We start from the raw sequence: 23715 nt of genomic DNA, 5'->3' as shown, positions 1-23715 counted from the left end.
CGCCGCTGAGAAGGCATACATGAATAAATAGCGGTACCGTGACTACATACTTTGTGTTAGGTTTTACCGCAATCCTGAAACGCATCTTCCCGTATAAACGGACAGATGATGCGTTGTACACACGAGCTTCTATGCGGTACTCAGACACTGCACAAAAAGTTGAAATTCACATGCGACTTTGTTGAGATATTGTTAGGATAAAAAATATTGCACAGTCTTCGCGTCAGAGTGAGATAATGTGGCGAAAACCGATTTAGCAGATTAACGTTTTTACGGAGCGGTAGGTCTTTCCACAGTCAGTGTTATACCTGACTTCGGAACGAATCCAACGAGCCCTAGCCGGACTTATTTGTATGAATAGATCGTGACATATATGCCGGTACAAGATTACAATTCGCGCGAGTTTAAACGCGTCTGCGCATGCGCCACAGCGACGTGCGATTTCCACTACCGTTGTAGATACTTCAAATCGAGATATCTCGCGATTGGATTGTTCAAAACCAAGCAACAAGGAGTCGTTGAATTCGCCTTGAGAGCTGCTACGAAATGAGCGACTAAAAAGCCGTCAATTTCGTAAAAACGAGGAGAATCCCACGTTCGTTCTATCAGAAGAATAGTCAGGAATTCAGTTTTACGACTCATTCGACGATTCGTGATCGCGGTGACTTCAACCACCAGTTATCTTCACCTCCCAATCAACCGTCGTACGTTGTGGTAGAAATATGCTCAGTGGGTGGATTAGTTCGTTGTGCGGAATCGATTCTCACGCCCGTTTTCGCCCGAATGTAACGATAATTAATTAAAATCGTCTCTCGTATCTCGCGACAGCCATTACAACTCGGTGTAGCGCCTATAGTTTCATTGATTTTCATTCTACTATACCCCTATACGTAGGTGGGTAGTTCACGCGTGACTCATTCAACGGTAAAATCCCTCGCGAAGGCTACGCAGAGGTACCTACAATACGTATTATAAGGCGCAACACAGGTCCGACGTCTTTTGTCGTCGGGATCGCGTTTGTTATCCTTCCCCGGTGGGAGAGAGTATAAGAAACTCGAATAACCGTCTAGGAGCTAACAGCGCATTTCTCCAATCGTCTTTCCCCGTTCGCAACGGAACTTGTAAACTTTTAAATTCTCATCATTAGCGCCGTCGCTGGTTGCTGCTGCAGGTACGTACATAGGCACAATAACAGCGCCGATCGCCCTCGTGCGATAAACTTCTCCGCGTGCATGTACGTTGTATACCTATGTATTAAGCGAGGATCCCGCGATTGGCGATTCCTGAGTCGCGACGTCGTCACGTGGCTCGCTGTAAATACAACTAAACTAACGGTTATCGGCACAACACGTCACGCCAGGCCTTCGCGCGCTAGCGGGACCGATTTTACTCCGTTACTTGACCGACAGATCCGCTAGCCGGCAACCCACACTTGCGGGAGTAGCTCTCCTACCTCCTCGTGTGTGTATGTTCTTGTTTACAAACCGTGCATCGCCGATGAAATTATGAGTTGCATCTTGCCCCCACGTAGCTCTTCGAACAATCGCTACTAATTTTCATTCCAGTCCGCGTTTAGCTTACTTTTCGCACCAACGTCTGGACGAAGACTTTGCGTAACGCATCGATGTGACCTGGTTAAATTTTTACAATCTCTCCAACGACTTTCCACGGGCAAAATTATCTGATCATTCAATGTCCCTTGGGAAATTATTTTTTGCCACGAAAATTTCTACGCTTTCTTTGTACAACGTGCGGAAAAATGGACTACCGGGGTCACTAAATTTTTTGTTTTTTATTTCAGACTAATTAAACTAAATTTTTCTAACGAAACGGATATTTCAACTGTACGTTAATGTGTAGTGGACAAACTTTTTAATATGTTCAGACAATAGTAAGTTGTTTTTGGTATTCCATTTTTCTGTATGTACCTACACTTACAATTATTTAAAGATATTTCTGTTACTTGGTGTGAAAATTTTTGACCCATTGCCAGCTATAGAAAATCTCTTGATCACTCCTCATCGTTTCCCCGATACTGCTTTGAATGAAATTTTTATAACCGATAAGTACGATTAGACGTTCGTGTGCTATCCTGACACAATATTAATACACTCTTACTTCAAATAATGCCAGAAACGAAGAACCGAGATGAATCTGACAAGACAAAAATTGTTTTTAAAGAATAAAATTACCGCACGGAGGATGTTTAGGATATTCATTTGATTTAAATGGATTAATTACACTTGATTCTTATCCGTCAACGGTAATAACTATTACGTAAATTGAAGAAACTTTACCTAGACGTATACAGGTAGGCAGAAAATATTGCAGGAGCATGTGGAAGATGAAATTATCGTTCCTCGAAAGTGACCGTCATACAGAGTACTTCGAATTGACATCGGCTCTTACCGCAAAATGCGAAGAATACAGTTTTGCGGTCACGTTGTAGATATTCATTTTAAATACTCGATCTCTCGAACTAGTGAAAAGTATCAACGTTCGAACCGGCGACCCAGTCTCTGTATACATCGTAACAGGTTATCAATTGTCGAATACCGATGGTTGTTGTACGATAGAAATGAGCGAATTGCTAATTAAGAACAAAATGACTTTGACGATAGAAATAGCTGATTAAAAAAATTATTCGTTTCAAAGTGTGACACTTCGAAAATCAGAACTTGCCTTCTCATCACAAGATGCTTTTGTCTCCAGAGTCGGAGACCCCGAGGATTGAAATCGAGTCCACAATCATTCCGTTGAATAATAATAATTTGCAAATCATTTCGACATTGCAGTAACTATCGTAAAACGCCGATGACCGATAGCTTGAAATCAGTTTGAGAAATGTTGAACCACTAACAGAAAAAATTTCCTTTGTTATATTTTCGCCAATCATTTCGTACCGAAAGCGATATTTTTCGTTTACGGTAAAATCGTGAAAAACAGTTAAGGACTGTAAATTTCTCTCGGTCAATTGGCACTGCGCGTAGTTGATTTTTCGATAGCCTGTAATAATTAAGTACCTGTTCCTGTAATCGGCGGTGAAGTAAGCTGGGAGCTACTAATGTCTGAGGTCGGATGCTGGGGCTGTTGAGTCTGTTGTGTAGGCTGAGTTTGCTGGGTTTGTTGTCGACTTTGCTGCTGCTGCTGCTGCTGCTGCTGAATTCGAGGTTGTTGAGGAGTTTCAGCCGCCGATGCAGAAGCGGGGCTTCCGGCGACTTCAGCCATTTTGTTTACTCGCGATTATTTTCAATATTTTTTTACTTCCTTACTTTCGGTCAGTACATAATCTCGCCATTTTTCGATTACTTGAAAATTCTCATGGCGTAATTTTGGTCACTGAAAGTTTGACGCGGTGTGTTTAGTTGAAATTCGTACAACTCCTCACGGCGAATGACTTGAAAGTTGGGTCAAATCGATTTGACTTTTTATTGCAAAAATTATTATTCAGTTAATTATTCGGTGGAAATTCTTCTCTTCTAGATTATATTCTTAGAATTACGCGGTATATTTAATAATTAGCGATAAAAAGTGAAAATTGAACTACAGTGTTTCGAGGTCATTATTACTAACTAATCAATTAATTAATCAATCAATCGATTTCTGTATCTATATTTATTTACGATTTTATTTTTACGAAGAATTTAGCATTTATTTTATCGTATGATACTTCGACTCTTCTATAATGTCGTTATATATTGTTTATGGTTAATCGGACTAAATTCAATTTCAAATTGCAGCTACAACGTAAACACGTGCTGTGTGTATGTGCACCTATATATCTGCTCCGGTGGCTTTAACAGTGTATTATTCTACGTGGCATTTGAAACTATAGTTTTTTTTTTGTCCGTTCGTTGAGTGGATAACCTTCAACAGCTACTTAAATAGGGATTGAACTTTAAGGCCATGTCGTTCATGGTAGAATTCAGTCCTAGAGTTTCAGTCTTCTCTTCGAAAGTTCAAGCATTCGCCAGGGTAAATTAGATTTTTCAATTACACTCGTATTTAAATTAAAATCGCCATCTGCAGCTTCCGCAGGAATATTATAACGCGGTAGGCAGCTGAAACACCTTAAGTCTTAATTAAAATCGATCCAGTCGAATGGTTTCTTCCTCTCTTTCCTCTTCCTTCTTGTCTCTCAAATTCCCAACACATTAATTCCTCATTTAGTGTTATTTCAGTTACGGCTGCTTGTCTTCCTTTTCTTCTTCTTCTTTTACTTCGCAATTTGCATTAATTAGGTGTTAATTAACAGAAACAAGTATACGGCGCAGTGCGCATCTTGCTCGTTGAATTCCAGTTTTTTCATCGACGATTCGGAGTTCGCACATACCTGCAAGAGCGAGCAGCTACGCGAGGTGAAGCTAGGCCAGGCCAGGCCAGGTTGGGGTAAACGTAAAGAAGTCAATAGGTTACTAGGGCCAGATTTATCACGGCGACACCTCGCGCATTGTTTATTCATTCCTAGGTGTTGATCGTTGACTCGAACATTACAACCGAGACATTTTTGCCACGCGATTAATTGCCGTTATTGCCGCTTCGTGTAACTTGAATTTATTCTCTCGTCGTCAGGTAATCATCGAGAAAGGAAAAGACGTTATATCGAACCTCAGTCGATGACGGAGACTTCTGCGTTATAAATTTGTATAATATTCACGTGCTGTTGAAGAAATATTCCCTCACATTTCGATGGCAATTAAGTATCTTGCACTGTCCTCGACCGTTAAATTTCTAACAACGAGCTCGATTATATCGATGTACGTGTGCAGTATTTATTCGCGATTGATTTAAATGCTTTCTTATATTATTGTATTATCATATTATTTTATTTTTTTTTTTATCTAGAAAAATTAAGTAACTGATATTCATCGAATATGATGAATTTAACACGAATTACAGTCTTTACCGAATAAATGTCACAAAACATCGCACAAAACTGTGAAACTGATTCAACGTTGATAGCACATCGCGTCTTGAAGTAATTTTCTCTCATTAAACTGCATCAGGATAACGCGATTTATCCATGATTCAAAAAAATTCTCACCCATCCTTCTTATTTACGATTATTTCAACGAAGCGAACCGCAGTCATTCAATCGAATGTCAAGTACGCTCCTCTGGTATCTACCACCACTTTAGTACTCAACTCACAGCTGTGTGCGCTTATAATTTTTTCTTTAATAATTTTCAAAACCTCTCACTCGCAATATTGACGTTTATAATAATTTTTATTATCGAGAATTCGGAGGGTTGGTGAAACTGGTGTTTCGATTCGGTGGTGCACTTGTGAAAAAACGTTCGGCCAGCTTCGGATATCAGCCACTGGATGCCGCTAGCGCGCCCTGCTCCGGCAGAGGCCATTTTACACTCAATATCCTATCCATCTACCCTGCAGATAATTTTTGCCGCGTTATCTGAAAGCTCACTCCTCGCCGGTGCTTCGGCACAAGCCGCTCGCTCGAAGGGGCTTCAAATCGTCGATATTATCATTCCATTTCTTTTTCTCTCTTCGCACCTTGTCACTTTTTTATCCGACACGCACAAATAATGTATGCAAATTATTTTTTTCCGAAACTTGCGCCAAATTTTATCATCAACGGTGGTTCAGCCCTTTTCAAATTACGCTATATTTTTTGTCCACGAATTTATAAAGCGTTGTAAAATAATCAACGGCAACTTTTCATTGCCAAATCAATCAAGAAAAACAATTTTCAATACTTTCCTATCAATTTTTTTTGACGGGCAAATAACTTGCTCATGCCTTGAGAGATTAAAATTATACCCGAACTACTTCTTATCACTAAAGCGAACCCTCGCCGGACAAATTCTTTGACGGCCAATTCGAATCCACTGACAGAATATTCCCCATAAATTGCAAATTCTGTAATAAAAATTATTTCATAAAACAATCGATGTAAAAGGCAATTAGATTTCTGGTTAAAATCCGTCTATAACGATTTGACGGGACGAGAGAAGCAAAATAACCTAGAATTCCAGTTCATTGTTGGTGCTTGGAAGAAATTAAGAAAATAGTACAAACTTGACGCCGCTACTTGTACTTTCGTCGCCTGCATTGAGCGTCATTCGTGTCGACACGTGTATCGATTCAACAGAGCACGCATTTATGTATAATACATTAGACTTCTTTGGATTAGGGGAATATGTTTTTCACACTGGAACATGGTTTAAACTATAGTTTAGCTGATCAAAATATCCTTCCTATGTATGGGATTCTTATTTTCAGCCTAGAAGGTACCTGATTCCAAAATAATCCTGTTGTACGGTTTTGACAATTGAACCATTTTCATTTTAACACGAGAAAGAAAATATTTTTTTTTCTTCTATACCTGTTAGAAAATCTGCTAGTTCGCAATAAATAAGATTTTCTCGCCTGCGCCACGTGACAGAGATCTTTTTATTTCATCCAAATTAATCCAGGATTTTGTTTTCCCAATATGAAGGAACCATTTTCTTCCACCAGTAGATAAATTGAAAATCCTTTTCCGCATACTCGGTATCTTTCGCGTGGATACACATTTATTGTTTCAGAAATATAGGTATACGGATGATTACAGTTAGGGGGAATATTTAAAAAAATTTGCATGATCGTAACGCCTCGATTATTTTTGCATATATATATATATAATATATATATTACCGATTTTAAGGCGGCTCGCGAGCTGCAGAGGGATAATTATTACTTTGAATAAGTTTTCGAATAATTTTTTCATCAGGTTCATGTTACACGCGTCGGATGAGTATAATTTGAAGCTGGTACCTACCCGGGCATGAATTACAAACCCGCGCACCGCGCATACCGATTAAATATTTAAAACCACCTAACGGTGAATCCCATTCCGAGACGCTGCGTGTGCACTGTACATGTAACATATATATACATGTATCCATGTATACTTTAAGCCTTTACCAGACGCGATTACGATTAAAACTCGAAAAATTTCTGGAATAATCATCATTTTACAGTTCAGGTGGTAACTAAACTCCTAATTCATTTCTAGATTTCAAGAATTGATTTCTGAATTTTGTCATTATCAGATCGTTTGTGGCTTTAATTATGTTAATTTACAAAAATTTCGTCACAATTCAACTTCAATTCAATTCAATTTGGGTTTACTTTATTCAATTATATGTAGATCGGGATATATTTTTTTACTCAAATCAATTTACAACAAGCATAGTTATTGACAATAACGTGAAACATTTTAGGTGCCTGAAATTTTTCAAAAACGGTTCAACCAATTCACGTCTAATTTGAGTTCAGTATTTAAGGATAGTTTATCCTCGTTGGCACGATTTGGAACTCTATTGTAGAAAAAAAAAAGTAAAGGGGAAATTTCGTTATGTCGGTGTACAATATTTCGTTCCAACTGCGTGTCAAAAAGCCTCCAGGTCTTTTTCGATATGGTTATCGAGCTAGACTCTTCGAAATGAATCGTATGCGCCACTTTTGGTACATCGTGAACACCGCAAAACATGCCGTCGAGAAAAATGGTTGATACTATTGTCAATGAAAATGCTTCCTATCTATTGATTGTGATGAAAAATAAATAAAGAAAGCCATGAATCAAGGTGAATCTGCATCCTTTCTAACGAAATAAATTGGATGTCGATGTAAAAATTCCCAAAATTCACCCACTCTTTCCGCCGACTCCTCCTACACATTTATGCATACACACCATGGAAAATTCTCAAATATTGCCGCTCAAAACACAAGCATGTGGTGTGTAACGATTCGAGCGCTTTCCCCGCGCGTAGGTATCTATAGATGGAATATTATCTTGCGCGGCCGAGGGATGCGCCGAGGGTTGTCGTCGTGACGTCACGTCGAGGGTGTATCGTTTTACGGACGGGTGGTGGGGAGGCCTCGAGTGCATCGAGCAATCGAGGGTAACACGGGCTTTCCGAGTCCCGAGACTCCCGTGCATGCGCCCTGCGGCCGAAAGCCCGCTTTGCTTCGATCCGGGGTTCGCTGCCTTCCACCCGGAAACCCGCCGAGCCTTCGAAACTCCCGTGAAACCACCCCCGACGCGCATGCGCACGTCGGCGCTTCGCTATTCGCGCTTTTACCGCGCCGATGAAATTTGGCGCCATCGACCGAGCTCCGCTACTTTGTTCAAATGTTATGTTGTGCAACGAGTGGGAAAAAGTGACGATATTTAGTGAGTGCGAAGTTATCGTACGAACTCAGAAGCGCCGTTACCCGCGAGTTGCACACGATATTTTTTACAATAACAATGTTAAATTAGCCGCTTTCGGCCGGCTACTAAAAATCTTTCAATGAATGACGTGCGCGTTGAGAAATAACAAACCATTTCTTCACTAGTGGTAAAATACACCGATTCAATTTGATTCGCTATTTCCCGTGCGCACGTAATTCATTCGGAAATAGCGTATTTTGTTTATTTTCAGCAGTCGGTCAGAATCGATTATTCCTACGTTTGAGTCGTGACAAAGAAATACAACTCCGCGGAAAGGAAACTATTTTTCAACTTGCCCTAAAGACAGCGAAACTTTCTTCACGATACTTTTTCGCACGTTCAAATAATCTACCTCCTATTGCAATTGAAATGATGTATCACGTCAGGATGTTAAAGACACCGGTTCACCAATTAAAATGTACAAAAGTGAAATATTCTGTTATATCTCCAATATTTTATTACATCGTTCCTATCTAAAGATCAATGAGACGCCATCAAATTTATTGTACCGAATTATACAAAAAAGATTCATTTAATTACAAAGGCTAAATTTAATGTTGTGCAGTGTTATTAGCTTCAGTGGTACTTATTCTTTTTTGAGGTGGTCAAGATACCCCAACAAGGATGATAATCAAATTTCGTAAAAATATTTTGATGATCATTTTTTATTATAGGAAATTACTGTTAAAGTTTTATGAATTTTGGCAAGCTCCGAATAAATAAATTTCGAAATTTACCAAGATTGTAGACAGAGAATATCCTTCCCCATGGAAATGGGTACGTGAACTGCTTTGAGGTTCTCACAACTTCAAAGCAAGCTTACAGAAGTTTCTTGAAATTTTTTCACCATTTTTTGTCATTTGATTTTTCATTATTAACCCATTAGTTAGAACAGTTTCATATAGTAGAGCCAAATTTGGGCTCGTTTTGACGACTCAAGATCCAGAACACATGATACTCTTCGGTATTCGGTAATCAGGTTATTCGAAAAAAAAAAACCGATGAAGCTATTGTTCAAAATAGTAGTTCAAGGAACTAGCAGTTGGTATGAAGAAAGCGGATAAAAACGAGTCCGTATTGATATTATTGGCAACTGTATTATCAGCCGAAAAAAGCGTAGGTACAAGCTTCCCGAAACATACGCGATGGCGTGCCAAATTTAACCACGTATTTCCTGCCGAATCCCTGCGATGTGAATCCGTAGTTTAGTCGTTGGTATTGTACGTTTCATGGGCACTGCGCTGCACGTCTTTTAACTTTATTGCAAACACATTTTTGCAATTATTTTATCTTTTATGCGCAAGTCAGATCTTAACTCGGACGGAAAAATAAATTTGACAGAAATCACACTGGATATGTCAAAAAGATTTTTCAATCGTCAAAATCGAATCAGTAATAGCGTAACAGATCGACGATGACGAAATCTTCAAAATAATTGGTCTGTCACGCCTAGTTGACACTCAGTGGATGAATCGAGTATCTAAGAAATTACATCATTTCCAAGAGAGTTTGAAAAGTTTTGATTAAACTTTCAAAATTGAATGAAAAATCAAAGTCCGACGTATATTTTCGTGCTGGCATTAGAATTGGTGAAAAAAAATTAGGTTCACTCGTCGTTGCCGACAATTTGCAGGTGTTTGAACTATCGTGATTAAAACGTTGCGCATGTTGCTCATGGTTCGCCATTCAAGTCTGAACGTGGAAAAACCTCGCTTCAATCGTTGACTCAATTTGCTTTTTCTGCGAATTTTACGATTCCCCCAAATTTTTTTGGCCTTTCTCGTAGAACGGTAATTTTTTTGCCCAACTCATCCGGCAATTGTCACCGCTCACGATTTCGTCGCGGCGTTACTACAATTTAATGGCGCAATATCGTAAAAACGAATCTGCAACCGTACCAGGTTCACCGCAATTAGTTAACTTCTTCGACGAGTCAACGTCCTCGAAACTTCAACACTAAAGCATATCCCAATTATCGAATTTATATACATTAAATATAAAATTCGTGATTGTATTTTGTCTAATTTCGTACAACTGTTTCTCAATTTCTGGCTGACAAGTTGACTGAGAAAGAATAAAAACTTTCCCTTATGTAGAAAAAAAATTCTTTTCGATTCTTAAGGACGTTGTTTATTCAGAAATCGGTATTTTTTGGTCATTTTACTACACAAGATAGTTTTACATTGAATATTCGTGAAATTTATGTATTCCTAGCTAGGAAGATATGTTTATGAATTGAAAAACAGAAAATCCTAGGATTATAAACAAAAGATGAGAAATCGATAATTTACTTGAAATCGCTTCTAGATTGTGAAACAATTTAGTAGATTAGTTGGATTTCAATCTACGGTGAAATTTGTAATCAGAAGTCATTTCCTTGAAAATCACTAGAAGACGTTTTTTCATCACTCTTGTACCTATTGTTAAATATTTAATCTTACGACATCTCACCAAAAATGATTACGATCAATAAATGACGACACAGAATCGACTGGAGAAAAAAAGAAAATCTTTATCAGCATCGTCGGAAAAAACAAACTTCAGAATAAAATAAATCATCGAAGAGTGAATTCGAATGAATCTAGGATGTTTTTAACAATTTTGAAGCGATCTGAAACAATGCATCGATGAGATTTTGTTTGTAATTCCAGAACTTTTCATTTTTTGCATTTTTAAATAAATCTTTGGAGCTTACGAACAGAGTAATTTTACGAATACTCGATATGTGTACCATGTCGTAGTAATAAAATGAATAAAGATTCGATTTTCAGCCCACCAGCCAACCTCCTTGACTCAATTTTCAATTGATCAACATTCATTCTATACGAAAAAAAAATATATTAAGAAAATCAAATGTATATAATAGTGATTTGCATAATATTGCGTTAAATTAAGGTGTCGAGGATAGCTTGCGCACTAGATCGAATCAGTGCGCCAGTAGTCGCTTCAGCGACAGGTCAGCCAAGTGCAGTCGATGACGCGTATGCCTCAGTACCAAAAAGACTTTTCTTATCCATATTCTGTGGTCACAGGTTTTTTTTAACCCAATAGCGGGCATAGAATTCTGCCATGAGATGTGATTTAGTGGTAGATTACGTAGTCGCAGGTGGTTAATGCTTAGAAAGATTCTCTTTTCGTTCTTTTCTTTCGTCCAAGTGTCGGGTTTTATCCACGACTGTTTGATGAAAATAAAAAATCACACATCGCATACCCGTGGTGACAGGCTGCCGCAAAGATTTCGACCTGCAAGACCACGAGGCAGCAGTTTAATTTAGCGTTTGACGAATTACTGTATACAATATATGTATTCATCGTTCTTCAGTTTACAACAACCTGTGCCTAAGGCTGATGAAAAAGAAAGAGCGAAAAAGTCTGTGATGCACTGTAACTAGAAGCGTATAGAAAGAATACCTCCGAATCATCTCCGAAGTTTGTGTGCGAGAGGAAGCTGAGGTCATTTCACAAAATTACGCAATTTTCTCATTCAAACGCTCATCTTCATTCGTAAGCAAGTAGGGTTATTCACTTGTTACCGGTATTGAGGCAAGACTAGTACAAACAGAAAAGTGCGCACGTCATTTCGTTCAATAGCTTCTTTTCTTATTAGAGCTTTATTAAGTCACTAGCAAAAGGATTTGGTCCAAAGAACACGTTGATTTTTAACATTTTTTGTGTGGGTATTAGAAGGACAAGGGCGGATTTCGTTTTTTTTTTAATTGAAAAATATCAATTGACAATAGATTTATTGTTAGTAGAAAAAACCATGTTCATTAAGACGACGTTGATTGAATCTCAAATTCTATTCGTTCAATTGACTTGAAATTTGGACAGATCTGTGAATATAATATTTTCTATAAAATGACCGGAAGAAAAATGTTTATTCGTTTATTAATGTGAAACGATTAAAGTCGTTTCTCTTTCAAAAGTGAACTTTATTTTTCACCATTTCCACAGTTTAAAATTTTTTCTTTAAACCTAATAGGTCATCGGGGATACTTTTCACCTCAAACATTTTTTAAACTCCTTGTAGAGTCTCTTGGTCGTGGAAATGGGCCGCGAGCTAAAGATCTTTTGTTCAATATTTTTGACACTTTCTTTAACTTTGGCGATGTTTTAGAATATTTAAACAATCAATTTTGGTTAGGAAAACTGAGAAAGCTTTTTTCGCGATCCTTAAACAATAGCTAGATATTATTTTTATATTTTTAGAATTTTTTTTTTTGAAGGAAAAGATGACGTTTAGGGTAAATTTCACCCCGTGTAATCGTTATGCGATTCTACTCGAGTGTGACCTATTAGGATCAAATTAATCGGCCATTCTGTATAAAATTATACAATCAAGGATCTGTCCAAATTTCAGGTCAATCGGACGAACAGATTTTGAGATTCAATTCACGTAGTTTTCAAAAGCATGTATGTTTTTTTTTTATTGACAATAATACTCGCGTAAAAAAAAAAACTGTTGGAAATAGTGTTTTTGGACCAAAGTCTTATGCTAGTGCCTAAAATTAGAGAATTGCTTAAGAAATATTCGACCATCAAAGAAACCGTGCGAAGTTAAAAACATCACAAATTAATGAGTAAGTGCGATAGTACGACGGATATTATAATTAGACCTATGAGCTGCGAAATGCTCCGATTCGAACGGCTTGTACGTACAGCTTCGGGACAACTGTTGTTTCGGCCACGTTGGGTATACATAGAAGTTTGAATGTCATTAGATTAGAATTCGTAGATAGCGCGGTGACAAACCGAGGTACATACAATATTACATCAGCGTCACAGCGGACCGTTTGTTTGGGAATTGAGAGTAAAATGGTTCGGTGAGTATTAATAGAGGCGTGCATACGCGTCACACACACACAGTGTAGTGTGTATGACTACACCGATCAGATAAGAACTCACTGGCAACTCAGCCATTCCACACGAGAGCGATCAAACTTTGCTGAGTGGTGGAAAAAACGACCCGAGGAAAGGGAGAGTTCGTTGACTTTCATAACAATGTATATCTAAATGTCCTTTATTAATTGTCGTGCGTTTTCGTATTCAGTTTCAGAAGTAGCTAAATTCGAAATTTTACAGATTTTGTGGCTCTCTCAGTTTACTCCGTGAAACATTGCAGAAAAAATGTTGGTGTTAGAATTGATCAAAATTGGACTATTATACAACAATTTTTGTCGACAATTTGGAAATCCAGTAACAGATTGTGTTAGATAATTGTCATCTGATAACTATAGTTTATAAATTTTCGTATTCCATTTTTCTTACAGCGAAGATTCATTTTTCGAGGAAGTGAGGTAAAAACTGAAGCCTGATGACATCCAGAGTCACGTTGCAGAAGGCTGAAATCGTTACAACTCGATCAAACAAAACTTAAGTAGCGCTAAATCGTTCCACTGACACTGCGGTTTCTATTCATGGTTCTGTAATGCTGGGTTTTAAAAAATAGTTAAAGAAACGAGATAATGAGAGTGCATCACGAAGCAATAAGATTCTATACCTCTTCTATTTTAGTTTGGAAGGATTAAGCACATTGACAAGTCATTTTCATCTTCAGTTGAATTGGAAAAAAGGTTTGTTGTGCAATCACGGAGATCAATATTCATTTCCAATGTACACGGACCATCATTGCAAGCTGCATTTCAAAAAGATTCGAGGAAACAAGATACAGAAGAACCGTAAGGAAGAAAAAAAACTTTGGATTCCCTAATTTGACTTAGAATAAGAATCAAAGTCAAGCCCGTCAGCAAATGATCTCATCTTAAGACGTTGCCCTGGTCGCTTCACGCCATTTCCTCACTTTTGCATCTAATGAAAATGAATCGGAGCCCTTTTGTCTAGAATTGCATATATAATTACGCTGTAAAGCCCTTTCCCACGTTTTCGATACGTGGACTTAAACATTCGGAGATGCATACGTCACGTCGAAATCGAACAGGGCTCTTCCTAGGTTCAATAAAAATAAAGTGTTCATTGTGCAATTACACCGACACGAGTATTCATTTCCAATTAGGAAAGACTATCGGACGGATTGTCTTGACAGACGCTACTGGCGCCAGCATTGGATAGTCAGAATCATTTCTGCACTGTAATGAATTTTTTTTTTTCTCCCATGCCCGGCTGTAATAGGATTACATCTATTTGTTAATGGCAGAGGGACTACCCGTTGCTGAATTTCTTGTTCATTCAAATGAGAGAGAATAGATATCTTTATACGTGTAAGTAATGATTTGTCGAGTCACCGGCTATGCGCCCTTCACTTACGGAGGTGAGCCTGGCTCTACCTCACCGGCTATCGCAAGATCAAAGCGCCAGCGGCGGTCCAGCAGCGGGTGGCTGAATTCTAATCGGACAAGCCCGTTATCCCTGCAGCTAGTGGGACCGTAAAACCGTTACCGTCGATCTTCAAGCCTTCTCTCAGACTACGGACGCGATAACTCTTATTCTCTTCTAAGCAGGTATAACGTGCTTAGAGATCGAGGTACGACACCGAGTCCCTTCTTCTCTAACAATTTCACCACCAACAATAATCGTGCGATCTAGTTGCTTCGACTTCACGTGCAGAATTTCCTTACACTCTATCCATATTACGGGGCGACCCACCTTCCGCTGAATTCTGAAATCAGGTGTGAATGAACCTTTGGCCTACAACTCTCACGGAGTTCTGATGTAACGCAAATTTTGTTTTTTAATAAACAGTGTCAACAAGACGTAAACGGAAAGCACGAGTTGATTGTATAGTAACATATTTGGGAAACGGACTCATATCAATCGTTTGAAAGTGCACGAAGGAAAAAAGAGGTATTTTTAATATTTTACTCTAAATCAGACTGAACTTACTATAATCGAGGTGTAAACGACAAATGCGACAAAAGATTGTATCTTTTCGGCAAGAGAGAGACCAAATCAGTCTGATATTTTTATTCGCAGAAAAAAGAAACACTTGACAGATTTTCGACTTACTTGTACGCCGGTTTTTTCTAAAAACGTACAGCTTTTTTTTTTTTTTGGAAAATCGCATAGCACTATAACCGTGATGATACCATAAAAAAATTTGTGCAGTTTCAAGTATTAAAGGAAAAAAACTGTTTCCTGCTGCGTAAATAAAAAAATATGTCACTCTACGAACAGCGTAAATTAATTATTATTGGTTCGACGAACAGTTCCCGTTAAGAATGCATAAAACAACGATCTCAAACCATTAACAGCAGCTCTGTTAAGGTAACATTGCTCATTCCATGCAGGCGTATTTGTTTTATTCGTTTTACGCTTTCGTCCGTGAGTGTTTTTCTACGCTTTAGAATCAGCGAAGTGGTTAAAGGTGTATTTTATTTTATCTTGCCGGGAGATCGGTTCCAGCAGATCGATTATATCCAGTAAAAGCGAATTTGACGCATAAACGTGTAAACGCAAACACACGATGGAGCTTCTTTAAATATCCAGCATAAGACTCGCGGGCGTGAATTCGTGCGCGACGAGACTCGCGCCGGCTGGAAAAATAGATGGGCGTAGACGTGACAATCCCATTTTAAATATAACTACCCGGGGCGTACATACCTTGCACCGTGGCTTATCTTTACACGCTATAGACGTATATACACGCACAATGTACGTTCGAGTACGTACTGTGTATATACACTCTGATTTTGAACGGTAAATAGGCGCGGACAGGTTTTATGTTACAGGAACTAACTTCGAACCGGAGAACTGCATGCTGCAATCTACGTCTGATCGTACACCCGTTAATCTGGTATATCAAATACATGCCTCGCCACGTGCGTACGTGCAGCAATGGTGCCGGTATGCGTACCTTTATCCGTGAGTATTCCACACTGCCATTACGAGACGCGGCGAGGCGGATTGTCCGGTGACTGAAAAATACCTCGGGCATGATGCATAGGCACACCGAGAGAAATTCCTAGTTTTGGTTACTTTGTTCGATGTGCTCGGTGTCTCGTTGTCGGGTCAAAGAGCCAAAAATGATTCACATTTATATCAGTGAAGAAAGAAAGTTGATTTTGCAGCCGTAACCAGAAAATCTAGTACGTTTTACTATTCCTTACGATTACGGTTTTGTGCAGCGTAACGACGTACCCGTTTTATCCGAATTTTCTAGCAAGTACGATAAATGAAATTTTTCAGGATGTACGCCGCACGCAGGGTACGAAACGTGTATGTAGAAGCAAAAAAGATTCGCGGACGACGCGGTAAAAGAAAAACACCGCCTCCTCTCCGATTCGGACTGCGGATGGAGATGGGTCAATGATCTCTGTGCTGTAAGCACGTGGACCATCACGACCCTTCCTGGGAACTCCCGTTGAACCAGCGAACCAGTCAACCAGTCAAGCAGCGAAGCGACGGTCCCCACCAAATATGAAATGTATATAAACTGACGAATATCCCATAAGGAAGTTGTTAAACTTGAGCGGGAAAAGTGCTTCGGCAAGATTACCCGTTCAATCTTCGAAAAAACGACCGATTTTTAAACAAGGATCCGAAAAAAGAAATATTCAGCCTGCTCACTTGCGGTAACGAGCGGAATGTGATCGTACATCGTTGAAGCATAACGAGAAGATCTTTTAAGTAAATGTCATAAAATATGATAGTTCGTGAGCGGTTAGAAAATTACTCATAGATTAATTAGCATTAGAGATCCTTCCAACGCAATTGCCAACCTGTTCACGAAAAATTACTGGCAACTGTTCCGAACATTCTCGGTGTCTTACATGCCTACCGAGTTTAGGAGCTCAATCGCGTTGGTAAACATCGCACGTTTGGCACTTGGATGATGAGAAAATTTTTTCCAACCTTACTCGGTGCCCGGCAGTAAATTTTTTGTTCCGATAAACCTCGTTGTGAGACCTCTCGCGATAATTCTATGAAACACTAAACCAAACTATAAAATGTGTAGAACCGTAAGATGAAACCTTTTCCGCGGTGTAGGTACATAACGTTATGGAAGAACAGATTTTAAGTGTTGAATTTTTTTTTTAAGCTCTACGCGATGCATCGTCAAGAAATCATCGTTCGCTTCCGCTCCGAGACAGACAAAGACTCGGTCTTGCCCTGTTCACTTTTTTATTGCTCTTTGTGGGTGGTTCGAGTGGCAGGAACAGAATTACGAAGACCCTGCGACGGCCCATCGGTATTCGGAATTCTGGGTATAAGTATGGAAGTACGGACCATCGGCATCATATGTGGGACTGCGAAGGGACTCGTGCAGGATCGGGTACGTATATTCATACACGTAGGATCGTAGGACTATGAAGGTGGTTTGACCAGGTGGTCCCGGCACCGATCTTGGTTACCGGGGTCGTTGTACCGCCGAGGCGACTTCCCGCGAGTGCTACACAAAACTATTCCAACTAAAACAACGTCGTGCTTTCGATCCTCGGATTACAATGATCGAAGATCATCGGCGCGGTCAGAGCGATGGATTCATTACGGGTCCGTTGCCTGCCTCATTGCGCGGAAACCGTGACGAGTAGGTACGAATCCCAGATTTCTTTTCTCCGATCTTCTGGAATCGAGCCGTATTAGCGAACTCCGACAACGAAGGGAAACGTTTCTTAAATCATTGAAACTTTCCGGTATCTTCGTTGACATCGACCAAGTCTCGGACTTTTTCAAATGCATTTCACATCACTGATCATCGGCTTTACACACTTGCACGGCACGATCATTCGCAGTTGAAACAATTCATCAAGTTTGGAACGAATGTCCAAAATAAAAGAAACACATGTTCTTCACTCTCTCAAGATTCGAAATACAACTTAGGATTAACTCGAACACAATTAACTGATGATTTTAACCAAACAATTATTCGGACAGTGATGTCCGTGATTCTGAATTGTTCGAACGATCTGGGAGTTGATTAAAATTATCGAAGCAACGCGCATGTCATTAGAATGTAATTCTGCCAAGATCAAAATATAACAGACCAGGGCGTTTCTTGGGCCTTCGGGGGAATCGATAAGGACGATTATTCAACCCCTCATCTCGTTTTCGGTAAATGGAATAATTGGAAAACGATAATGCTTAACGAGCCAATGTAGCCGATATAAAATGAAGAATCCGATAGTGTATTATATAGATGCGTGCAAGATCGCCGTCGCGGTCTAATTTGGCGCTATACACTTGGCGAGGAGGTTTTATGACGTGCGGTGGGTAAAAATACCTTTGCTACTCTTTCAGCGGACAAAGATAAAAGACAGGCCGGCGATCTTGGTGTTGGTATATATTTGGTATATTCAAAGCGCACAAAGACAGCGCTCGCTCAGGTAGGTGAGTGAGAAGGGCAACCAAGGCAACACCTGCGGTCATCGACCTTACACCGCCCGTCGAATATCTCAGAGCAACCAACCGACCGGCGAAATATTCCTAAAACGACAGATTGAATTTACGAGAGACAGAGAGAGAGAGAGAGAGAGAGAGGAACTACACTTTTAGTAAAAGAAAAAATTTTCCTGTTTCAATTTCCATTCAATCTGACACCCACGTCAGTTCAAGAAAAAAAAACTTCTCAACTCCAAACGGGCAGTTTTAAAGAGTTCGGTTTTTTGAGTTTTACACCTGAATGAATGAATTTTTTAATATATTTCTAGTTACGAAACTTTCTCCGCAGTGCCTGAATAGCCCATCAAATTTTTTGAGAAGCTTTCCATTGAAATCGATGAATATATGATTAAAAAATAGCTGTTTAATCAACGTGCCAAATTTGACACACCAAGCAGTGCTGAATGGTTGATAACTTATAACGAATTTGAAGTACTTCTTTGGCTTGGACGAGCGCCTGATTCCCGATGGGCAAGGAGAAAATATTGATAAATCGTTTTCCCCTACCTTCCTCAGTAATACTGATTAACTGAAACCGAACGAGTTGATAAGTGCAGAGGACGAATTTATTCTAACATCCGGTTGTTCATCGTACTGAAATTGTTTAATTATACCGCAGATCAATGTACCAGGTGATGATAATAAATTAGTTGTAAATTAATTTAGGTTAGTCATAACTGAAGTTAATCTTACTATACATACATCTCACAAGATGTACTAAAAATCTTTAAAACGTTGAAAGACATTCTAAACCACGTCGTTATTCTATACTTTGTGCACGTCCACCTCAAAATACAAAATAAAAAGATTCTCATATTGCAGCAACTGTAACTCGACAGGTTTCAGCGTAGTCAGTGAGTGTTTAATTTATCATTGTAAAATCGGGTTTCTGCTACCGATTGTAAATATTTTGGTAAATACTCGAGAAAAAAAAATAGGAATCACAATGTTTTATTTTGAAATTTAGCGAAATCACCATTTACTGAGTAATCGTACATAGATTTTCTACATTTAACGTTCGACATGTTTCAGCATCTACAGTCAGCGTAAACTATTTAAATAAACCGTAGGTACATATCGATTTGAATTATCCATTGATTGAGTGGAAAAAATAAAGCTTAAAGTTTGACCCGTTATAACTCCTAAGGATGGTAGTGACGTGACTGAAGATAAGCGAAAATATTTATTCTGGTAAGCGACGAAATAAAAAAAAAAAAACGAATAGAATGAAAAATAAAAAATCGTCCCGAAACTTCTATGCAAAGTAGACGACGTAATATAATCGTGAGTCTTAAAGCGTACGAAATTCTTGATGCGCGCGTGACGGAATGAATAGGTAGGTGGCAATTTCGTGGGGCCTGGCATCAGGACCCCGATACATAGGTACGTAAAATATGGTACGTAGATAGGACGTATACCTAACCTAGGTAATTTTAATCTAGACACGCGTATCTATTAAGCTAAATTTATGCGACGGTTAGACGTACGCGAGTTAGAAATAAAACGAATGTCACGCGGCTCGGAGACGCACGTCGCTCTAAACGCGTTACGTTTACGCGGATTCGTACGTGCGCGTAGAATTGCGTTGAGTGTAACACCTGCGCCAGGTCACGTGGCGAGGCGGAATAATCAGATAGCCAAAAAAAAAATCTGATGGAAAACCAATTCTCGATTAAGCAAAAAACTACTTGAAAGCAATTCCCAAAACCGCAAGCAGCGCGAAAGAAAACGGCTCACTTGATAGGAATTACTAAATGTGAAATTTGACGCGTGGAGGTTAACATCGATCTTTGTACTGGTGGCAAAATATTACTCAAGCAAAATCTCAAATTTCATACGATTTTTCAGAAAATATCATCTCCGGATGAATTTCAAACAGTTTCGTGTTTTTCGTTCCAAAAGATGGAATGATATGGGAGTTTTATGGAAGTGAGCTTGACGGGAGCCAATTGTTTACAATCATTCAAAAAAATTCTGAGACATCGAAAATTGACGGAAAATCAAGTAGGTAGTTTGTATTATTCATGCGTTCCATTTTCAAAATTTGTCCGTCACAATTGTTCGCAATTTTTCTGGAGAATAGAAGTGGAAAATACAGGTTTGCCAAGGAATGCTCGATTAATCGATGCATCGAAAGTTTGACGAGTCGTCTTTCCAGTTGATCGATTAATCGGTATTTCCGATCGATCGTTATTCCGATGAATGGCTCAACGAGCGCTTCCAATTCATCGTTCGTTCGATGAAACGGTTAACAGACCCTTTCGGTTAATTGCTTTTTCGAACAATGAATTAACTCTACTTTCATCGATTAACCTTACAGTTCTACCTCTACTTCGTATCGCTAAAAACAGATTTTCAAAAAAGTTTGCAAACGCGTTAGAATAGTTACGTGAACAAAATCTGTGTTCAAGATAAAAGAAACAAAAAAAAAAAAAAACCAAAAAAAAGGAAGGAAACGTGCACAAAGAGTTCGTTCCGGTTAATCGCGATGCGAAATCCGCGTATATGCATGACAGTGATAACGAGCGGCGAGCGCACGCGGCGTTCTCCTTGCCTCCGTGATCTCATAAACTGACCTTTAACTTGAGCGTGACTTCAATGAGCGGTACCATGTAACGCGAGCAAGCGAGAGAGCAGACCGAGGGGAGTCGGAATCAGCTGAGAAGCGAAACTGTGCGCGTGCGTTTGTGTGCGCGCGTGTAACGCGAAGTTGGCAAGTTCAATGACTGGGAGCGTGCGCGTACCTACGGCAACTATGAGCTAGCTAGCCGATGGGTAGCTATCCGTGACTCATTACCGACCTCCGGGCGAGACGCGCCGTCGCGATGCTTACTTTACGCGATTCGCGAGAGCCGCTGATCCTCTTTCGGAGAGGCTGTACCGACGACAGAGCGGAACAACAGCGTGTCTTGAAATTTTGTTGGAAGACGCCGTGTTTCAGAATTTGGTTCAACGACGTTGCATCTCAGAATTTGGCTTAGCAGCGTCGTAATTCAATAATTGGTTCGACAACGTCGTATCTTAGAATTTGTACGAAAGACTTTTGCATCTCTGAAGATTCTGATTCAAAAACGTTGCATTTCAGAATTCTTTTTGAAAACTTGGAATTTCAGGATTCGATTCGGAAACTTAGTATCTCTGACGAAGACGATTAGAAAACGTCGTATCCTGGAATCTGATTAAAAACCGTCATATTTCAGAGTTTCGATTTATAAATATCGTATTCCAGAATTAGATTAAAAATCGGCGTATTTCAAAGTTGAATATAAATATGCGTCGTATTTTTGCAGAATCTGGTTGAGAAACGTCGCATATCGTATGAGAATTTGATTAACAGACGTAGTAGGTATCTTAACAGACTCTGATTCAAAAACTTGGTATCTCAGAACTTGTTCTTAAACCAAATTCCGAGATACGACGTAGCCGTCGATATAAGCGAGCATACGTGTGTCTATAAAACCGATGACACTGTCACCGCATAAACCGCACCGAATGCCGATTTACGTGCTGACTCGCTTATCTTGTAATTCTCGTTAGTTGTAATGTCGCTTAGGTACTCCTCAGTCAGCGAATAACTCGATGTGATGCAGCAGAACCGAGCGATTCGCGATGTCATGTCCTGCGACGTTGCTTATAAGTGTTTTTTATGAGCTATCAGATACAAGAAAGTATCGCAAAGTCTTTTTTTACATCATATTTCAGCACTTGAAGGAAAAATAATCTGCGCGTTCGCTTTGTTTTGTCATTTGAGCAAATTGAAAGAAGATACTCTGTGACGTCACCCATTTCAAAGTATGTCCACGCGTATCAAAAATTGCTGTAATTTTTTTGATGATCTGCATGTTTAAGCTTGTTTGATATACTCGGTAATCGCGACATGTCGAAATCTGTATCCACCCCACTTCTCAGAGTGCAATGACGGTTTATTATACTCATTGTCAGCTACGTTCACTTTTCAAGAAACCGGTCAATTTCGAACGGTATTTTAACGATTCCATGGGTAAATATTTATACGTGCCTATTTTATGCACCTATAGTATATATAGATACAGATAGAGAAATATTCAATCCAGGTGTATGTAATTACTCGAATACAACATGCCTATCACGTCTTAAACATGCTATACGAGAGATCAAATTATGTCAAAGAAATATTAATAAATCAACAAAAATTTCACGCTCTACGGTCAAGTCAAATTATGTCGTCATTTCATTGATTGACTCGTATTCCCGAACTAACGGACTTACGTTCTACAGCATGACTTGGAGTATGAAGTTACAGCTATCTAGAGAATATCGTTTCCTATCAAGAGAAATATTATAAATACCAATAGACCGGAGGTTATAAAAAATTGCATCACAAAATACAGTTTTAATTGAACAGCGCCGATTATAGCGATCATTATTATTACGGTAAGTTGATTTGAATATTACAGTTGGTGTACTAAAATATAGGTAATTGATGACGGGTTATTATTATACCCCAATTTCAAGTTGCAGGGTTTTTTTAAACGTAGTCACGAAACGTTTCTCATTATGGAAAATGGATCCTAGTCGAATAACGACAATAACGGTAATAACGAAATTGAGGCTTGCACGAGGATCATATAATCGATATTGTGTATTGTACTTTATAAATCAAAGTGAAGTAAAAAATTTGACGTATCGTTACGACGGATGCATGTTTCGACACATGATTTTCCAGTCGAATAGGCACCAATCGAATCCATCGAGTCATGACACCGGCACAAACGAAGTTTTCCGTGAGGGCGTATTCACGAACCTAGTTCTGAATCGTATGAGATGAAAAAAGCAAGCAACGTTGCTGTACTCCAGTGTGTGTAGATACGTGTCATTTAAAAGAGCTCATACTCACTTTGACCCAGGTCGCAACTGCAGAGAACAATCGGTAAGTCTCGCGTTAGCTTGCCGTCTCACGTATTCTAGTCCATCTCAACGAATAGAAGTTTACGCATGTGTAGATATATCTATATATATATATATATATATATATATCTCGTATATATACATACACGATAGTCATGTGTATAGAATGGGCCTAGACGTAACTTGGCAGCTGTAACCGTACATTGTATTCCTCTACGCGAGGGTAACTATTATACACCGAGTATCTATCCGCTCATACGTAATGCACCGCCTTT

At 39.2% G+C, this 23715-nt stretch overlaps 2 protein-coding genes across 4 annotated transcripts in view; both read right to left on the bottom strand.

Annotated features, from left to right (window-relative positions):
- The window catches only part of SMC5 (structural maintenance of chromosomes 5), a 150433-nt gene that overhangs the window by 72957 nt on the left and 53761 nt on the right, over positions 1-23715 (bottom strand). The gene's annotated exons all lie outside the window — the stretch shown is intronic.
- Hr3 (Hormone receptor 3) overlaps positions 1-23715 on the bottom strand; it is a 171419-nt gene that overhangs the window by 134116 nt on the left and 13588 nt on the right. Inside the window, exon 1 of one of the 3 annotated variants that reach the window (XM_046622473.2) lies at positions 3024-3528. The exons of 1 other annotated variant lie outside the window; for it this stretch is intronic. In XM_046622473.2, coding sequence (XP_046478429.1) covers positions 3024-3228 — 205 coding nt within the window. In that variant the 5' untranslated portion in view covers positions 3229-3528. Of the gene's footprint in view, positions 1-3023; positions 3529-23715 lie in introns of those variants that run through there. One more of the 3 variants, XM_046622480.2, reaches the window with a different exon arrangement.

The sequence above is a fragment of the Neodiprion pinetum genome, chromosome 4, assembly GCF_021155775.2.
Source record: "Neodiprion pinetum isolate iyNeoPine1 chromosome 4, iyNeoPine1.2, whole genome shotgun sequence".
In the NCBI taxonomy this organism is placed as follows: Eukaryota; Metazoa; Arthropoda; class Insecta; order Hymenoptera; family Diprionidae; genus Neodiprion; species Neodiprion pinetum.
Note: the sequence above shows the minus strand (reverse complement) of the source record. Positions and strands in the feature narration are given on the sequence as shown.